Below are 18271 nucleotides of genomic sequence, written 5' to 3'. Positions count from 1 at the left end.
TGCCTTGATGTCGAGGGCAACTACTCTCATTTTACCTCGAGAATTTAGCTCCTTGGTCAATGTCTGGACCAAGGTTACAATCAGGTCTGGAAGTGAGTGGTCCTGGTGAAATTCAAGCTGGGCATCATTGTCTCTGTAAATGGTAAGAGCCACTTGGTTGGACTTAACCCCAGAGCATCAGTAAATCACCTCTGTTTACCAAACAGACAATAATACTCAACCTCCAGCAGCAGGATGTATGTGGTGTTGAAATAGTTAATCAAGTGACACAGTGCCTGAAGGCAATAGTGATCCCACGAGTCTTTGAGCAACAGCTGCATTTCACGTTAATATACACGGCCATAGTGTTGGGGAGGTTCAAGGGAGTGGTAGCACTGGAGGGGATGAAATGTATCAACTGCAAAAGTGCAGCTGGGGCAGGAAATATTTAATCCTCAGAGTGACAGCAAGAAACACCCCTCGAGACACAAAGAACTGCCGAACCTGGAATCTTGAATGAAAACCACAAGAGTAACTCAGCGGGTCAGTCAGGTAGCATCTGTGGAGGGAATAGACAGGTGACGTTTCGGGTCGGGACCCTTCTTCAACTTGCCTTGGACCCAACACCTGATGGGTAAATCTTGGACAGAACATTCGGAGGGATATCTGACTGTTAGTTACTCTCATTTGGGATAGACACAACTGCTGGAGTAACTCAGATCTGAAGAAGGGTCACGACCCGAAACATCACCCATTCCTTCTCTCCAGCGATGTTGCCTGTCCCGCTGGGTTACTCCAGCATTTTGTGTCTATCTTTGGTTTAAACCAGCATCTGTAGTTCCTTCCTACACAATCTCTTCTGAGATCTGCATGCCGGTTTGTGAATTATTTTTTGAGCCATTTTATTACTTTTTTTTAATCTTTCTTTTATTTAGGACAACAAATTTCCAACTGTCCTCATTGGTATCTTTATCGAGCAGCTGACGCCTTTTGTCAGGGATTTCTTTGAACGTTTAGTGAATTTGAATTACCCAAAGGAACATCTCCAAATCTTCATCCACAACACAGTGAGTGAGCGAGCGAGAGGTGGGGGTAAAGGGAGGTGGGCAGGGGGACATGAGGGTGATGGCATGATGTGCTGACATTTTCTGATTATTTTACTGTTGGGTCTATCATCTGCCAGAGGAGGACTAGTTTTAGTTTTAGAGATACATTGTGGAAACTGATCCTTCCGCTCACTGAATCTGCGCCAATCACCGATCACCCCAACACACTAACACTGTCTTACGCATTAGGGACAATTTATAATTTTTATCCAAGACAATTAACCTACAAACCTGTACGTCTTTGGAGTGTGGGAGGAAACCGGAGCACCTGGAGAAAACCCACACGGTCACTGGTAGAACGTACAAACTCTGTACAGACAGCACCCGTGGTCAGGATCGAACCTGGGTCTCTGGCGTTGTAAGGCAGTAACTCTACCGCTGCGCCACCTATGTAAAGATCACTTTGAAATGGTGGCCAGTGAATGTGCCGGATATCCTGATTGATGCTGAATTAACCAGGGGGAAATATTGGTGCTGAGAGTAGGGCAGTCTGACTTGGATTGAAACTGTGCCCTGAGATGCTCCTCCTGTGCCAACAGCAATCGGACCACGAGCAGGATGTGGGGAAGTTCGTCGAGCAACACGGCGACAAGTACCAGAAGGTGAAAGTGATCGGTCCAGAGGAGGAGATGCTCAACTCAGATGCTCGCAACATGGGGCTGTGAGTAGCAAACAGGGCGGGAGACCGTGTCTTATAGTGACTGTACCATCTACTCTGACCCAGTGGGTGGTACATTTGCCTCTGAATTTGAAGATTGTTTGCTTAAGCCCAGAAACTCAAACCCAATCTTTAGGCTGCCACAGGCAGGTCTACACTCAGCATCCGTTCTGAGTGAGTGAAGCACAGGTGTTAATTTTTGAATGAGATGTTAAACTCAGACTCTGTTCGTCTTGTTCAGCAGATATAATAGATCCTAAGGATCTCTACCGCTGCGCCACTGTGCCACAATTTGGAGGATGTGGTTGCAGGTAGAGGAGAGGCTTTTCAATGTGAGAATGAGTCCAGCCAGGAGGAGTGGGGTGGGGTGGGGTGGGCTGGTTGAACCTCTGCTTGGCGAAGAAACACACAGCCTTCAGGCCATTCTGGGTTGGGATGGAGATGCAGAGGGATTGAATGTCCACAGTTAAAATGTGGAGGTTGTGACTGTCAGAGGTAGAGAGTGTCAGTGATCACAAACACGAGGGGGAAGAGCCTAGGCAGTGGGAAGAATGAATAAGGTAAAGAGTTTAGGTAAATAAAATGCCACATCTGCTGTTTACTACATGTAATGTTTCTCTTGTCATTGTGATTGAACATGGTCGTTCGTTTGTGTGCAGAGGAATTGTTATAACTGTGACCATCTCACTGTCTCCCACAGGGATATGTGTCGCCAGGATGTGTCGTGTGATTATTACTTCAATGTTGATATTGAAGTTGTGCTTCATAATCGTGATGCCCTCAAGCTCCTTATTGAACAGAACAGGTCAGAACAAACTCCTCACGCACTTTATCTGTCGCATAAATGTTCCAAACTAAAGAAACATATGTTTCAGGTTAAAACACATAGCACTTTTATTGCTTAACTCTAACAAGACATATTTTAAGTCAATTTTGAGAGTCAATAAAAACCATTTCAAGTTCTGGGCCACGTTCAGATTTCTGAAGCAGAAGATTTTGACACAAACTTTGGGCTCACTGTTTTGTTGCAAATATTGTGTTGAAATATTGTCAGAGAATAGAAATGGAAAAATGTGATAATGAGGGTTCAGTAAATTCAGGTTCTAGAAGTTGGTGGAATATGTTAATCCTTATAATTTTGGAGGGTGGAATCCAGAACCAAATGTAATGCTGGGCACATCATAGAAATGATATGTGTCTTGTGGAAATAATACAACATGGATGTACCAGAATGTTACCAGGGCTCCAAGAGCTGAATTGTTAGTGGGTCTGGTTAAAGGGTGAAGAATACATGAAAGGAATTGATGAGATAAAAAGGGTGGGACATTTTCTTTGGTGGGGTCTCTTGGACATGGGGACATGACCAAATCAGAAGAAAAGTTAAGAAACTGTCCTTCAAGAAAGGATAATGGAAGTCTCACAAAAAGTCATTGGTTATGACTCTGTAAATAATTAAAAGCCTGACACTGGTAGTTTTTTGCCAGATTGCCATCATAAAAGATATGGAACAAATGTAGGTGGTATTAAGGTCAGGAGGTGGATCTGGCACGGCGCTTTGAATGAAGAAGCTCTTAAACGCCAGGTCCAAGCGGTATCTCTTATCCCAGAATAACCTGTTCAGGAATCCAAATCCTTTCGTTTATAGTCTTGGTCATAGATAATAATTATTTTGTAACATCCAGGTGAATGGGAGATAATGATAAACCACAGTTAGAATTAGTGCTGTTGGATGTTTGAAATCTTTCATGAAATAGCAATGGATAGTCTGGAGTCTGTCAGCTAGGACCAAGTTGACAGATGATTAGTAAGAATTGATTGAAAAATATGGCACATTCAGTTCAAAAAGGAAAAACATTATAAACATTTCTTCAGATGCAGGAATTTAATTAAAGCAAATTCTGTGGAATTCTGAAGATTGTTCTGTGGACAGAAATAGTTCTCCAAACAGGTCCTCCCCAGGTAACAACCAATTTATGGACAGCCCACACACACTGAGGAGCATTGGCGAGACGGGCAGGAGGGATTTGCCAGCTGCTGTGGGTTTACAGGCATCTTCTGTGGGATGGGAATGGAGCATTTATGTGTGCCTTTTCTCCCCAGCCCCTCCCTCACTGAGCACAACAATCTGGGACTGGCTAGAGCTGAGCAGAGCTGGGAGCGCTGAGCGGACTCACTCATCGAGTCAGTGAGGCTGGCTGATGGTCACTCTTCCCGTGCCTGCTCACTCTCCCATCACAGGGTCTCAGTGATCCTCCTCCCCCCACACACTGTTTTGTTCATTTCCGACTTCAGTAGAGTTTGGGTTCTCGGGAGCGGAGCCCTGCTGGAATTTGGGGACGGACTATGATTGTCATTGATGGTTTTGGTCTTTGCAGATCGATACTGGCTCCACTGGTCGGCCGCCGCAAGAAGTTGTGGTCTAACTTCTGGGGGGCGATGAGTGTTGATGGATATTACGCCCGGTCAGAAGATTATGTGGATATTGTTGATCGACGGAGAATGTGAGCATCGTCTTTCAACTTAGACTCAGAATCTGTTCCTTTACAAACACCGTGCCTTTTGCTAGCTAACTTGTGAACGGTCCAAAGTTTGAGTTTATTGTCACTTGTACCGAGGTACAGTGAAAAGCTTTTATTGCGTGCTAACCAGTCACCGGAAATAAAATATGTGATTACAATCGAGCCGTCCACAGATACATAATAAAGGGAATAACGTGAATAACATTTAGTGCAAGATAAAGCCTGTAAAGCCTGATCAAAGATAGAGATAGTCCGAGCGTCTCCAATGAGGTAGATAGTAGCTGGATATAACTGCTTCTTTACTAGTTACTCAATTCAGTATTCCCTTCTCTGCACTCGTCTGTTTGATGGTTCAAGTATCTGGTTCATCCAATTGTAAATAAGGTAATATTTTGCTTTCCAATAATGAATGAGTGCAATATGTATCAAATCCAATTATATTGGTCCAATGAGGAAGGAATGTGCAGGAAACCAATCCAGCCGTAAATTGATCCACAAAAAAGTTACCGTGAGAAAACTATCCATGAAAAGTCTAAAAACAGGGTCATTCTAATAACATTTTGCTCTGTCCTTGGTTTGATAAAGATTTTCTTGCCTTGGACTTAGTAAAGAGAAAGTTGTCCTGCCACTGAGTCTGTGAGAGCGAGTATTGTTTGATATGCAGTAGGTTCTGGTCTTCAGTGCTATGAGAACAAGAAAACAGATTTAGGTGACAGATCAGCCATGATCTCAGGTTTAATAGGTGGAAGGAGCTCCCTGTTCTGATATTTAACCGGTTCAAAAAGTCTTGGATGATCCTCGAATAGGTGAGCTGGTTTGAATCCACTCTAAGCAGTCCTTGCATCTGACAGAGGAAGATTATTTTAGACTTTAGAGATACAGTGAGAAAACAGGCCCTTCGGCACACCGAGTCCGCACTGACCATCAATCACCCCGTACACTAACACTATCCTACACACTAGGGCCAACTTTACAACTTTCCGAAGCCAATTAACCAACAAACCTGTACGTCTTTGGAGTGTGGGAGGAAATCAGAGCAACCAGAGAAAACCCACGCAATAATAGGGTCAACACACAAACTCTGTACAGACAGCACCTGTAGTCAGGGTTGAACCCGGGTCTCTGGTGTTGTAAGGCAGCAACTCTACCGCTGCGCCACTGTGCCACCTTCTCCTCACCTCTCATGATACTGAGCTGGATTTAACCCAAGTCCCAGGGAAGGATGGAAATGTTTGGATGACTCTGGTATGGTCACCACTGATGCTCTGTACCGAGGAAATGGATCTGTTTCCCAGTGGGGCAACAATGAACCCATCAAATGCAGCGATGTTGATCGCAATGGCTCCAGGCATGCTGGGCGCCAAACTAAAGCGGGTGTTTGAACTATTTGCTCATGCATCTCTCAGTGTGAGCTGTGAGCAAAGACCCACACCACCCAGGCCACTCTACTCTTCACTTCTGCCATCGGGAAGAAGGTACAGAAACTTGAAAACCATTGGCACCAGGTTCAAGAACAGCTCCTTCCCAACGGCGATCAGGCTCGTGAACACCGCATAACACTACCCTCCGCAACTACAAACTTTAATGGATTGTGGTTGCATTAAGGACTGTGGACTTTTTTGCACTAGTATTGTGGTTTTTAATTTATATATTTTTTGTTTATTATGTATCATATGAACTTATGAATTGTATGTATACGGTACATGTATTATATGTGAAGGTACACACACACACATATATATACATATGAACTTATCTATGTGGATTGTGTTTATGCCCTGTTTTGCTGCTGCAAGTAAGAATTTAATTTTTCTGTCGTCGGTACACGGGACAATTAGACATGCTTGATTCTTGAGCTGGAGATTAAGTTGTCTGTTCTTTGTGCTCTTCTCGCTGCAGAGGTGTGTGGAATGTCCCATATATCTCCAGTGTGTACCTGATCCATGGCTCCTTGCTGCGGTCAGACCTGACCGAGAGAGATCTCTACCACAGCACCAAGCTGGACGCAGACATGGCCTTCTGTCAGAACGTCAGAGAACAGGTGAGAGCCTGGCTGACCCCAGGGATGGGAGTTTTCCTGCGTTGAGACAACTCCAGGGAACGTTTGCCCTTGTCCGGAACTGAGAGAATGAAGGAGTGTGGGAATCGAGACCTGTCTGCTGGGCAGGGAGAAGATGTCTTTTAGTTACCTCTTAACCCTAACGTTTGTTACTAATCAACTCTGTTTCTGCAGGGAATCTTCATGCATGTCACCAACAGGCACGTGTTTGGACACATTCTCTCTGTAGAAAACTGTCATACTGGTAACCTTCACAATGACCTCTGGCAGATTGATGAAAACCAAAAGGTATGTTAATGGCAGACTGGAAAAAAGGGCAGGTCTGGCGGGGAATAATGGGCTTGTTAATGTTGTCACTGAATAAATCTTTGGGACTGATTCCTTTAGGTTTGTAACTTCGCCTGGGTAGCTGGGGTTCACTAGAGCCCAGTGTTGAGAGAAATGGGACACGGGTGTATGGAACAATCTCTGATCTAACTCATGATAACTGGGAGTACCGGAGCCCAGAGAGGGCAACCATATATTTTGGCTTATTATTTATTTACCTGTGCTATAATAATTGGAAATTTTAACGAATCCAATTTAAAATTAATTTCATCAAAGCATAATTAAATATAGCGCTCAGAAACAGGCCCCTCCTGAAGATGTGATGTTAGCGCAGGACAGATGTGCTCACAGTCCAGGTGCTCACTGACTCGGACCAGTATCAGGAGAAGGAGCAGTGAGCAGGACACAGGAAGCCAAGGCAGCCCGTTCATTCCCCTCTGTTACGTTGCAGGATTGGGAGGAGAAGTACATTCATCCAAACTGGAGCAGAATAATTGAAGATAAAATCCTTTTGGAGGTAAGAACCCACTTTGCAACTGAAGCTTTTGGATAGTGTGGTGCAAGGAGTTTAGACCAGGTACTCTTCCTACTGTAGCCAGCAATCGAAGCTCATCAAGAACTATAAAATGTGGTGTCCTGTGGAGAAACTGGGCCCAGTGAAATGTGCCTTCACTCATGCACTCTGATATCAGCACTAAGATAACAAGGGTCTTCACCTGAAACGTCACCTATCCATGTTCTCCAGAGATGCTGCCTGACCTGCTGAGTGACTTTCCAGCACTTTGACTCCTTTTATGGTAGTCTATAAACATGCCAGCATCCTGGTCTTTTTAAAATTCAATACACCTGGTAGAGCAGCTGCCTCACAGCGCCAGACACCCTGGTTCAATCCTGACCTCGGATGTGTGGAGTTTGCACGTTCTCCCTGTGCCTGCGTGGGGTTCTTCCAAGTGCTCCTGATTGCTCCCACATCCCAAAGACGTGCAGCTTTGTAGGTTAATCGGAGTCTATAAATTGCCTCTAATGTGTATGGAGTGGATGCAAAAGTGGGATAACATAAAACTAGTGTGAAAAGGTGACCGATGGTTGGTGTGGACTTGGCTGGTCAAAGGGTCGGTTTCCATGCTGTAATAGTGTGTACTGCTCTTGTTGCAATAGTGGCTCACGACAGCATGTGGCGGTAAACCTTGTGCAGCGCTGGGTTTACAGTGAAGTGTTGCCCTGGCAAAGGAGACTTTGCTGACTACAAGTGCTGACAAGCCATGGCACTCCACATAGTTCCGAATCATTACACACAGTGGCACAGATTGAAAGTATTTCATTGACAAAGAACTCTCTTCAGATCCAGCGGAGCACCATTGGATGGGGAGAAGATGGGTTAACGGGTGACAGAATGGGTGGTCGAGGGTGAAGATGCAATCAGCTGCACGGCACCGATTCATAAAACTTAGAAAGTGCGGCGCAGTAACAGGACCCTTGGCCCACAATGTCTGTGCCAAACATGATGCCAAGACTAACTCTTACCTGCACATAATCCATATCCCTCCATTCCCTGCATATCCATCTGACTCTCTAAAAGTATTTTAAATGACGTTATCGTATCTACCTCCGTCACTACCCCTGGCATGGCAATCCTGGCACCCACCCCGCACATCTCCTCTTAACTTTGCCCTCTAGTATTTGATATTTCCATCCTGAGAAACAGGTTCTGACTGTCTACCCTATCTATGCCTCTCATAATTTCATATCAGGTCTTCCCTCAACTGCTGGTGTTCCAGAGAAATCAATCCTGTACATTTGTTTCATGTTGTTTTACAGCCTTGTCCAGATGTATACTGGTTCCCTATTTTTACTGAGCGAGGCTGCGATGACATTGTTGAGGAAATGGAACATTTTGGCCAATGGTCAAGTGGAGGCAATCAGGTGAGTGAACCAGTGATCAAGGCTGAGGTAGACACAAAATCCTGGAGTAACCAAGGGCCACGACCCGAAACGTCGCCTTCTTCCTTCCCTCCTGAGACGCTGCCTGTCCCGCTGAGTTACTCCAGCAATTTTTGTCGACCTTCGATTTAAACCAGCATCTGCAGTTCTTTCCTACACATCAAGGCTGAGGTGACAGTGTCAAAATGACCTACACCCCCACATATTTCAAGTGTTGTTTTCTTCCACTCTGTCCCAGGACAAACGTATTCAGGGTGGATATGAAAACGTGCCGACAATCGACATTCACATGAATCAGGTCGGATATGAGAAACAATGGCAGAAGTTTTTAAGGGAATACATTGCACCTTTAACGGAGAAAGTCTACCCAGGTTACTACACCAAGGTCAGTTTTACTGCTCTGTTGCAGTCCATTTTGTGGCCGAGTGCTTGTTTCCTCCACTGGGCTGACAGAGCCATCAGTGTATCGGCCCATCAAACCCGCACACCCGCACTGTCACTGTATATCAATGGCCAAGTGAGATTTGTCACTAAGATGAGGGATGCACAGAAAGTTAGAACCGCAGAAGGGGGAATCAGTGGGAAGAAGGTCACGGAGATTAGGAGCAACAAGATCAAATTTGGGTGTGAAAGCTCTGTTGGAGATTTTTTTGCTGATTTTTTTTGTTGGGCCAGCAATCGATGTAGTTCAGTGTGAATGACTAATGGACTCAGTGCAGTGGATGAGCTGACAGGTGAAGCTGGTCAGCAAGTCATTCAGAGTATTCTAGAAGTAAGAACATGTGGACATGGCTTGTATCAACAGGAGAGTTGAGGCAGAGACAGTCAAGTGCTGTTGAGGAGGTCAAGGCGGGGGTAGAATAGGGGTTCAAACTTTATACCTTCTTGGTTGCCATGTGTCTGCTGCTGCAGCCTGACGGAGGGTTGGAGTCTGCACCAGGGCAATGGTGTTGTGGCAGGAACTGAGGGCAGTGGCTTTGGCCTTCACAGTAAACTTAATCCAAAAGTTGTTGTTTGGTTGCTGGTTTTGAGGCCAGGTTCGGATGGTCACGGAGACCAACAGTCCTATCAAGACTGTTGTGACTGTGTGAGGTGCAACAGTTGAGATCAAAGCTTCTCCTGACATGGCGATGGCTGGGGTGGAGGGAGGGAGGGTGGGGGGAATACGTGGTCTTTCGTGTCAAAGCACTGTGGTGGGGGGAGACAGTAGAGGCTTGGTTGTGGAGTCCTGCAGATTGGGGAAGACATCAGAACTATTGCCTTGTTGGGGCAGAAGGGGATTGTAGCCAGGATTAGTTACCTGGCCAGAATTGGGGTGACTGAGAGCTCTGTTAAACTCTCTGAGGATTATGGGGGCAGATTATTTGATTTAAGGTTTGAGGCCTCTAGAAAGTACAGAAATGGGCTAGAGATTTGGTGAGGATAGGCTGTGGTTTCACGAGGGAAGGGTGAGCAGAATGAAAGTTATGTATGGAAACAACTGACAAGTGGTCCCATTTGAGGGAATCCTGGATGTCACAGATGTGCCCGACCATGGTTGCTCTTGGGATAACAAAGTCTATGCTTCCCCTGCCCAATGCTCCAAAAGGAGCATGACCCAGGGAATGATCCATCCCAAACATTGCTGAGATGGAATTTATATCAGGGCCAGAACAGTGATACTCACACAGAAAAGCCCTGGAGACATGAAACAACCTGGTAATGGTTGTTATCATGTTTCATCTGGAAAACACAGCTTTAGGCGATTGAATTTCTGCGCAGGTGTGATTTTATGTTCTACTGAAGGGCAAGCATGTTGGGACAGGTATAGGATTAACACGTCTCGAAGCACATAAAATTGTGGCCTTGACAGGTGACGTAACATCAAGAAGCAGCTTGCCATGAGCCTCCGACGTGGTGACTGCAGTAATTGATGAGGCGCTGTCTCCAGCAGAGCCTGCGGTTATAACGCCAGTTTGCATTTGAGAGAATGAACTGAAGAATAGAGGCAGAAAAGATTAAATCTGTTTAAAGTTCCTGGCCTTCCATGGTGTTTATTTACAAATCTGTGAATACCGAAGTGACACACACCTGGTGAAAATGATTTCATTTTCACCCTGCCCGTGACCTGACTTCTCCAGACTCGGCAGTTTGTTGAGGCACAATAAAAAAAATTAGGGTTAGTAATTGAAGTCCAACCGCCCTCCCTAGTAATTCCCCAAAGAATGACTAATAAACTAATGAACAAATGTTCTGAAAAAATGGGACACACATTTTAATGCCATGCAGCTTTTAATTCTAGTTTTCCTCCACAAATTAGGAGGTTTATGTCTCATCATTTGGGATGACGAATTAATTAGAGAAAAACCACTATCCCTCACCTCCACATACACGCTGACGGAGATATTTTTCTCTTTTGTAAGTGTGATTAAGAGGTAGTGATCTTCTCCTGACCTCTCCCATGAGGTGTATGTGAACAATTGGCTCCTAGCTGGGCTGGACTCTGTTCTGATGCCTCCACAGTTGTCAACATGCTCTAAGGCATGCTTAGAATAAGGAGCAGAGGAGAGAACATCTGTGGAACTCAGCAGAAAAGAGAGAAGTATGTAGTTGTGAAAATGATAAAGGAACTAATTGTTAAACTAATCCAGTTCATTATCACACGTAATTACAATACAATACGATGGAACGTTATTTATCCCAGGAGAGAAATTGATCCGCCAACAGTCATAAAAACACAAAATGCCTGAAATTAAAATGACGAATGACAAGTGAATATAAAAGTCCAAAAAAGAGTTTAACACACCCATTAAAAGTCTATTATAAATGAATTACAAACTGTTGTAACTGATGATTGTTATCGCCATGGTTACTAATGTTGGTTTTATTTCTTCCATGTTAAACTTTTGCTCTCAGGCCTACTCGTTTCTGAACTTTGTAGTGAGATACAAACCTGAGGAGCAGCCCTCGCTTGATCCCCACCATGATGCCTCAACCTTCACTATTAACGTAGCTTTAAACAAGGCAGGAGTTGATTATGAGGTAAAACCAGTTCAGTCTCACTGGAGGAATTGCCTGTGATGATGGAGGAGCCTAAGGCCTAGGTGCAGGAGAGGTGCAAAGCCTGAACTCTCATGACAATGGAGATAGCTGAGGCCCAAGTGCAAACACTACCTGGGAACACAGGGCTTTGTAAGATGGGGTTTTTACCTCTATACCCAGTGTCTGCTCTTTAATGGATGCTGCATGGTATTGCTTCAGGCCCCTCTTCTTTCTTGCAGGCATTGTTTGACCTGGCCTTTGTAGTTAGATATAAACCTGATGAACAGCCATCTATAATGCCACATCATGACGCTTCCACTTTTACTGTAAACATTGCACTCAACAAGGTTGGAGTTGACTATCAGGTAAGTTGTAAGTTGGCTGCATGGGACGGGCCAATCTGATCCCCTCTGTACACGTGTAAGGAGCGTGTGTCATGGGCTGTTCCACAGGATCCTGCACTGAGATGTCAAGCATGGCTCTGAGATTTACACTGACATTTACTGAGTGGCTCCCTGCAAAGTCCTCAAGAGTGTGGTAAATTGATTCTTCTTCTTTGTTCTGATCTTGCATGTTTATGACTTTCTGAAGATGTGTTCGAGCTGTGGAATGTTCCAGATTCAGCGGGTGCATGGGTGATCTAATCATTAATGATCAGTGAAGATTGCCATTTGATTATTCAACTAATGCTTATCTTTAATACTCTGGGGAAGGTAAGGATGTGTCAAGATTCTGGCTTAGCTCATCAGAGGGACCAAACTATTAGTCATTGATAATACATACAGCTGATTTATCATAGGCGAATGTTTATATATTTATTTGTAATAATCTTTACTACCAGGGAAATCTGAATCACGCTCCTGTTTCCAGTTATGATATTAACATTGGGTTCTAACCCCAGAAGGTTTCCAGAAACCACAAAGTTATCAATAGAAAATGACCTCAATATCTGGATCTTTTTACATGTAATGTTTAACTTAATTGCAGGTCTTCCTTTTCCAACCAATCCTGCCTGTTTTACTTACATTTCCTACCATAATTCAGACATTGAAGTTGATCAGATGAACCTCCCCTACTCCTCTTCCCATGGGTTTTGAGGAGAAAAACCAATAAAGTATTCATGGATTTCATTCTAGTTGATGTGGAATAGTTAGGGATCCAACTTCTGTCCTTCAGAGAGGGTTACAAAATACATCAGCCCTTCACCTGTCCATCTGATCCTGGGTGCACCTCTATATATCTAACCCACGGTGTGACTCTCTGTGTATCTGACCCATGGTGTGTCTCTCTGTGTATCAGACTCTCGTTGTTTCTCTCTGTATCTGACCCTTGGTGTCTCTCTGTGTATCTGACCCTCGGTGTGTCACTGTGTATCTTACCCTCTGTATGTCTCCGTGCATCTGACCCTCTGTAAGTCTCTGTGTATCTGACCCTCTGTATGTCTGTGTATCTGACCCTCATTGTTTCTCTGTGTAACTGACCCTTGGTGTCTCTCTGTGTATCTAATCCTTGGTGTGTCTCTCTGTGTATGACCCTCTGTAAGTCTCTATGTATCTGACCCTCGTTGTCTCTCTGTGTATCTGATCCTTGGTGTGTCTCTCTGTGTATCTGACCCTCTGTATGTCTGCGTATCTGACCCTTGGTGTGTTACTATATTATCTGACCCTCTTGTGTGTGTGTCTGTTATCTGACCCCCTCAGTGTCTCACTTTGTATATCTGATACTTGGTGTTTCTCAGTTCATTTTTCCAAGTTAACTGAGGGATTATTACGGGAAAATAGTGCAGAGATCCCTGCACAAACAGTGAGCATCTCAAAGAGAATATAAATCTGAGCTTGAAGATTAAACAAAAATGTGAAAGCAAAAACTGTTGAAATTCACTTTTTAATAAACGTGCAGTTTGTGAACCAGAGTACAAAGTTGAAGGATAACTTCAAGTTGATTCTAAGTTGAAGGATAACTATTACACTTTGGAAATTTGGTGACCAGATGAATAATTTACCTGTAAGGGGAAGAGAGTTCTCAAGGAGAAAATGTATTTATTGCTATTGAAAGTTGCCAGAACAGAATCTGAATGTGAAGAGGGAATAAGTTATGTTCATCTGATTGGATGCTGCTGTGTTAGGGAAGTTTGTAAAGGTTGACATTTGTCTTGTGCTCAATTTTACGAGTTGTTTTCCCCACGGGTGAGGTATGAATGCTGACAGTGCCTGCTTACTCATACGTCGAGTAAGCTAAACAACTGATTCACAATTAAAGGGTAATTTGACTCACACGTTTGAATTACAACTCCGCCTCCGGTTTAGACCAGTGCAGCTGAAGATCCTGCCTCCTTTCAGCCGTCTATTACCAACGCAATGTTCTGTAGAGAGGAATTAATAATAACCTTCTTACCCTCGGACCTCCGTTCATGGTGAATGTTAATTTATTGCTTCTTTATCGTTCTATTCCATGTTGAGGGCACATATAAACATTTCCCAAGATTCCCTCTTCACTTTTGACTCTATCCAGTTAGTTGCAGGAATACTGCATCCAGATTTTACTTTGCCCGTATGGTGTTAGCCCACAGAACTGGCAGTGCATTGAGCACAAAGTGCTGGAGTAACACGAAACGACGCCTATCCACGTCGCTAGAGATGCTGCCTCACGTGCTGAGTGACTCCAGCGCTTTGCACTCTATGCAAGATCCCAGCATCTACATGATTTAGTGTGTAATTGTGTCTAGAATTTTACTCTGTACAATGTGTATAGCAGGACTGATTGCCCTGACAATATATGACCGCAGTAAACACAGGCATATTTCCTGATTTATATCCTTACCCTATCAACACCAGGTTAGTGTAACAGATACCCAGTCCAAGTGTGACTGGGTCTGAAGTGGTAATATTGCTGTTTAAGCTGATGGTCATTCTGTCTTTTGCAGGGTGGTGGCTGCAGGTTCATCAGGTATAACTGTTCCATTCAAGCTCCTCGGAAGGGCTGGGCCCTCTTGCACCCAGGACGACTAACTCATTACCACGAGGGTCTTCCGACCACCAAAGGAACTCGATATATCGTTGTCTCGTTCATTGACCCTTAAAGTGCTTACATCTGAGGTCGTGCAGCGGAAGTTATTACAGATGTCATTTTGCAACAAACTTCAGCCTATTCTTCCTTAAGATATTGCAGCAGGGGAAGCTCGCATCCCTGCCCTGTACATAATGGTTAATAAATTTCTTTAGGTGCTACGTTCTAATGGATAGTTGCAGCCGGTGTATTTGTCAGTTGTGAAAGTTAATATTGGAATAATCAAATCCCATCTCGAGTGACATGTTACACAGAAGTCCAGCCAATACAGCGATACCATGTTCCATAGAAACCTGACTAGAGATCTATCCTATCACATAATAGTCAGTGTGTTTCTAACTCAGGGATTCTGGAGATACAATTGCCCCATATAATAATCCGACCGGGTTACCTAGAATTCTCAAGGTAGAGGCTACCCTTTCCATAGTAACTGGAGAGTTTGTAACCCATGGATGCTGGAGGTGTAACTCTATGGCATCCCACTGTGGTTTGAGTTGGGTGGAATCAGTAGTTTTGGAGCTGGCAGGTTCCAGCTCTGCATCTGCCCTGGATTTCAGTCCCAGGTCTGTGCTGCTGAACCATTACAGTCAGGGGTGAGGAGAGAGTGACTACAATGGCTTTGACCATGTGCCCACACAACATGCACATGTGGGGCCCATGGTTTGACAGGTTAGAATCAGTTGGAATGTTTCACTTATGCTCTGAACATCTGTGGAGAACAGATGGTGAGGAAAAAAGTAAGGAGGGCAAACAAAAATATTTGATTAGTACGGTTTGCAGCAAAGGATGGGCAATGGATCTGACTTCACGTTGTTCCTACTCCACAACAGGTAGTTGAGATTTTAAAGTTTGACCAAAATTAGTGGTACAGGAAAGGATGAACTATCTCTTCACACAAATGATGCAAGAATCACAATACACTGCCTCGTGGGCCACTACTGCAGTGTGTAAAAGAAAAGTTGCTTATAAAATGGTTAAATGTACACCGATCAATCAAAACATTATGACCTGATGTGCCAAAACATTATGAACACCTGCCTAATATGCTGTTGGTCCTCTGTGTGCAGCCCCATAAGCAGCAGGGTGCGATGCATTGTGACACATTCCTCCCGTGACTATGATTTAAAAAAAATTGTGACTTGTGCCACAGTAGACGTTCTGTCGGTTTAGCCTTCGTTGCCCTCGCGCATCAATGAGCCTTGGGCGCCCAACACCCTGTCACCGGTTTGTCCCTCCTTGGACCACTGTCAGTAGGTACTCACCACAGCACCCCACAAGCCTTGCCATTTCAAATGTGCTCTTACCCAATCGTCTGGCCATAACAATTTGGCCCTTGTCAAAGTCGCTCAGGTCTTTACTTCTGCCCATTTCTCCTGCATCCAACACATCAAATTCAAGAACTGACGGTTCACTTGCTGCCTATGTCCCACCCCTTGACAGGTACCATTGTAACAAGATAATCAATGTTATTCACTTCGCCTGTCAGTGGTCATAATGATTTGGCTGATCGGTATATGTGTGGAAAGGTCAAGCCATTATGTGATTCTCTCTGTGTTGGAATGAACTGCCAAGCACCCTGCTAACTATCCCTCAGTAGAAACTTTGTGTTCACTGCCTATAGATCCTCTGAACAATTATTCTGCATTAATACAGTTTGAGAATATGTCAAGCATTTTGCATACTTAGTCAAATATTGCACCATCTTGTTTTTCCCAGGTGCTCTCTGGCTTAGCTCCATTTATTAGTCAAAGACTCATCACAATTATTTCCTTTTTTACTTGTATTTCAAGTGTTTCCCATCACAGAAATCAGTTGTCTTATCTCTGAACAGATAAGTGTTTAAAAATTTAGTAACAGGCTCCCAACTTGGCACTGAAATGCTAGTGCCATCTACTTGCTGTGTTTACAGCTACAGTATTCATGCAGTAAACATCCAGTCTGACTGGGAATTATTAGCTGTGTTAGGAATGTGATTAATGGGAATTGGTGAGAATTGTAACTACATTAAGAAAATTATAAATAAATAAGGGTGGAGGGGGTAGAAGCAGATGGAGAAACCTTGCACACAAAACGTTGCAAGTATAGAATCTCCTAAATTCCAGTCAGAGATGGAACGTTCTCTACAGGAGGATGAACAGAAAGAAAATTTGAGAAAAATATGTAGGTTAATTGACTGGGTAAATGTGAAAATTGTCCCTAGTGTGTGTAGGATAGTGTTAATGTGCGGGGATCGCTGGGCGGTGCGGACTTGGTGGGCCGAAAAGGCCTGTTTCCGCGCTGTATCTGAAATATAAAAAAAATGTGGGTCCCATATAATGTCAAAATAAAAACTTATACTTTAACAAATTGGCTGTTAGCATTTTCTAAAAGTGTTTTATCTTGTATGTCTGCAATTGAATGGAATGATTGGCAATGAGTTATTCAAGCTTTATGTGCATGTTAATATTGTCGATGGACTGTCCACCAGTTTTGTGTTGGGAAGAACTTAAAATGAGAAACTGCTGTGTAATACATAAATGGGAGAAACTATCAGTTGCCATTTGAAAATGATTTTTTAAAGTGTGTAGCTTGGTTTAATGGCATTAGCCATACATTCAGCATCTGCCACAAACTGATTACAAGAAGATACCTGTAATAATTGGCTTTCATTTATCTGACTCACCCGTTCCACATTTCTAAGTCAGCTTTTCAGCTTTTCAGCTTTGAGTTCATTTCATCAGCCTAACTAACATTCCTAATAACTCAGTTAAGATCAGTCACAAAATCGTATGACATGGAAAGACGTCATTCGGCCCAACTCATTCATGCTGACCAGTGGGCATCCTTGCACATTAATTCCATGTCCTACCATTTGGTCCAGTCCCCTATGCCTGAAGCGATCCAAGTGTCTAGCTCATCCAGACACTTAAATGCTGTCAGCAACTCAACTGCAACCACTCTCTGAGACAGTGCATTCCAGGTTCTCATCACTCACTGGGCGAAGATGGTTTCCCTCATATCCCCAATAAACCTCTTTCCCTTAACCCTAAATCCACCTTTTATAATTTTATCTCCCTCTGATATGGGGGAAAGTTTCCTGGAATTTCCTATATCCACTTCCTTAATAATTTTATAAACTTCAATCATGTCCCCTCTAATCTTCCTCTGCTCCAAGAAGAGACCTAGATTCTCCAGCCCCTCGTTATAACTGAACAGCATCCTCTGAGGCACCATCCTGATAAAACTCTGCACCCTCTCCAGAACTTTCCTCTTGCATGTTGACCAGAACTCTATGCAGTGCTCCGGCAGACATTTGACCAAGATTGGAACATAACCTTCCTACTTCTGTATTCAGTGAACATTGAAGGCCGGTATCCTATGTCTTCCTAACCATGTTATCTACCTGTGTTGCCACCCTCAGGAATCAATCAACCTCTACTTGGGTCCACAGACCCTAGGTCCAGCTTTTCTAGACTTCCATTCATGGTTGTCCTAGCCTAATTAGCACTACCAAAAATGCACCACCTCACATTTGTCTGCAGTGACCTCCATCTGACATTTCAACCAGGCAAGATCATAGACATTTATTCACAAAATGCTGGAGTAACTCAGCAGG

The 18271-nt window shown here is 43.8% G+C and overlaps 1 protein-coding gene across 1 annotated transcript in view; it reads left to right on the top strand.

The window, feature by feature from the left end:
* The window catches only part of plod1a (procollagen-lysine, 2-oxoglutarate 5-dioxygenase 1a), a 29080-nt gene extending 12027 nt beyond the window's left edge, over positions 1–17053 (top strand). Inside the window, exons 9-19 of the mRNA XM_078425710.1 lie at positions 915–1046; positions 1625–1746; positions 2444–2548; positions 4119–4244; positions 6162–6303; positions 6496–6609; positions 7100–7165; positions 8467–8571; positions 8828–8974; positions 11485–11610; positions 14534–17053. Of these exons, the coding sequence (XP_078281836.1) occupies positions 915–1046; positions 1625–1746; positions 2444–2548; positions 4119–4244; positions 6162–6303; positions 6496–6609; positions 7100–7165; positions 8467–8571; positions 8828–8974; positions 11485–11610; positions 14534–14689 (1341 nt within the window). The 3' untranslated portion in view covers positions 14690–17053. The remainder of the gene's footprint in view (positions 1–914; positions 1047–1624; positions 1747–2443; positions 2549–4118; positions 4245–6161; positions 6304–6495; positions 6610–7099; positions 7166–8466; positions 8572–8827; positions 8975–11484; positions 11611–14533) is intronic.
* The last annotated feature ends 1218 nt before the right edge of the window (positions 17054–18271 follow it).

This window comes from Rhinoraja longicauda, chromosome 30 (assembly GCF_053455715.1).
Source record: "Rhinoraja longicauda isolate Sanriku21f chromosome 30, sRhiLon1.1, whole genome shotgun sequence".
In the NCBI taxonomy this organism is placed as follows: Eukaryota; Metazoa; Chordata; class Chondrichthyes; order Rajiformes; family Arhynchobatidae; genus Rhinoraja; species Rhinoraja longicauda.
The sequence above is the reverse complement of the archived record's forward strand: the minus strand, read 5'-3'. Positions and strand labels throughout refer to the sequence as shown.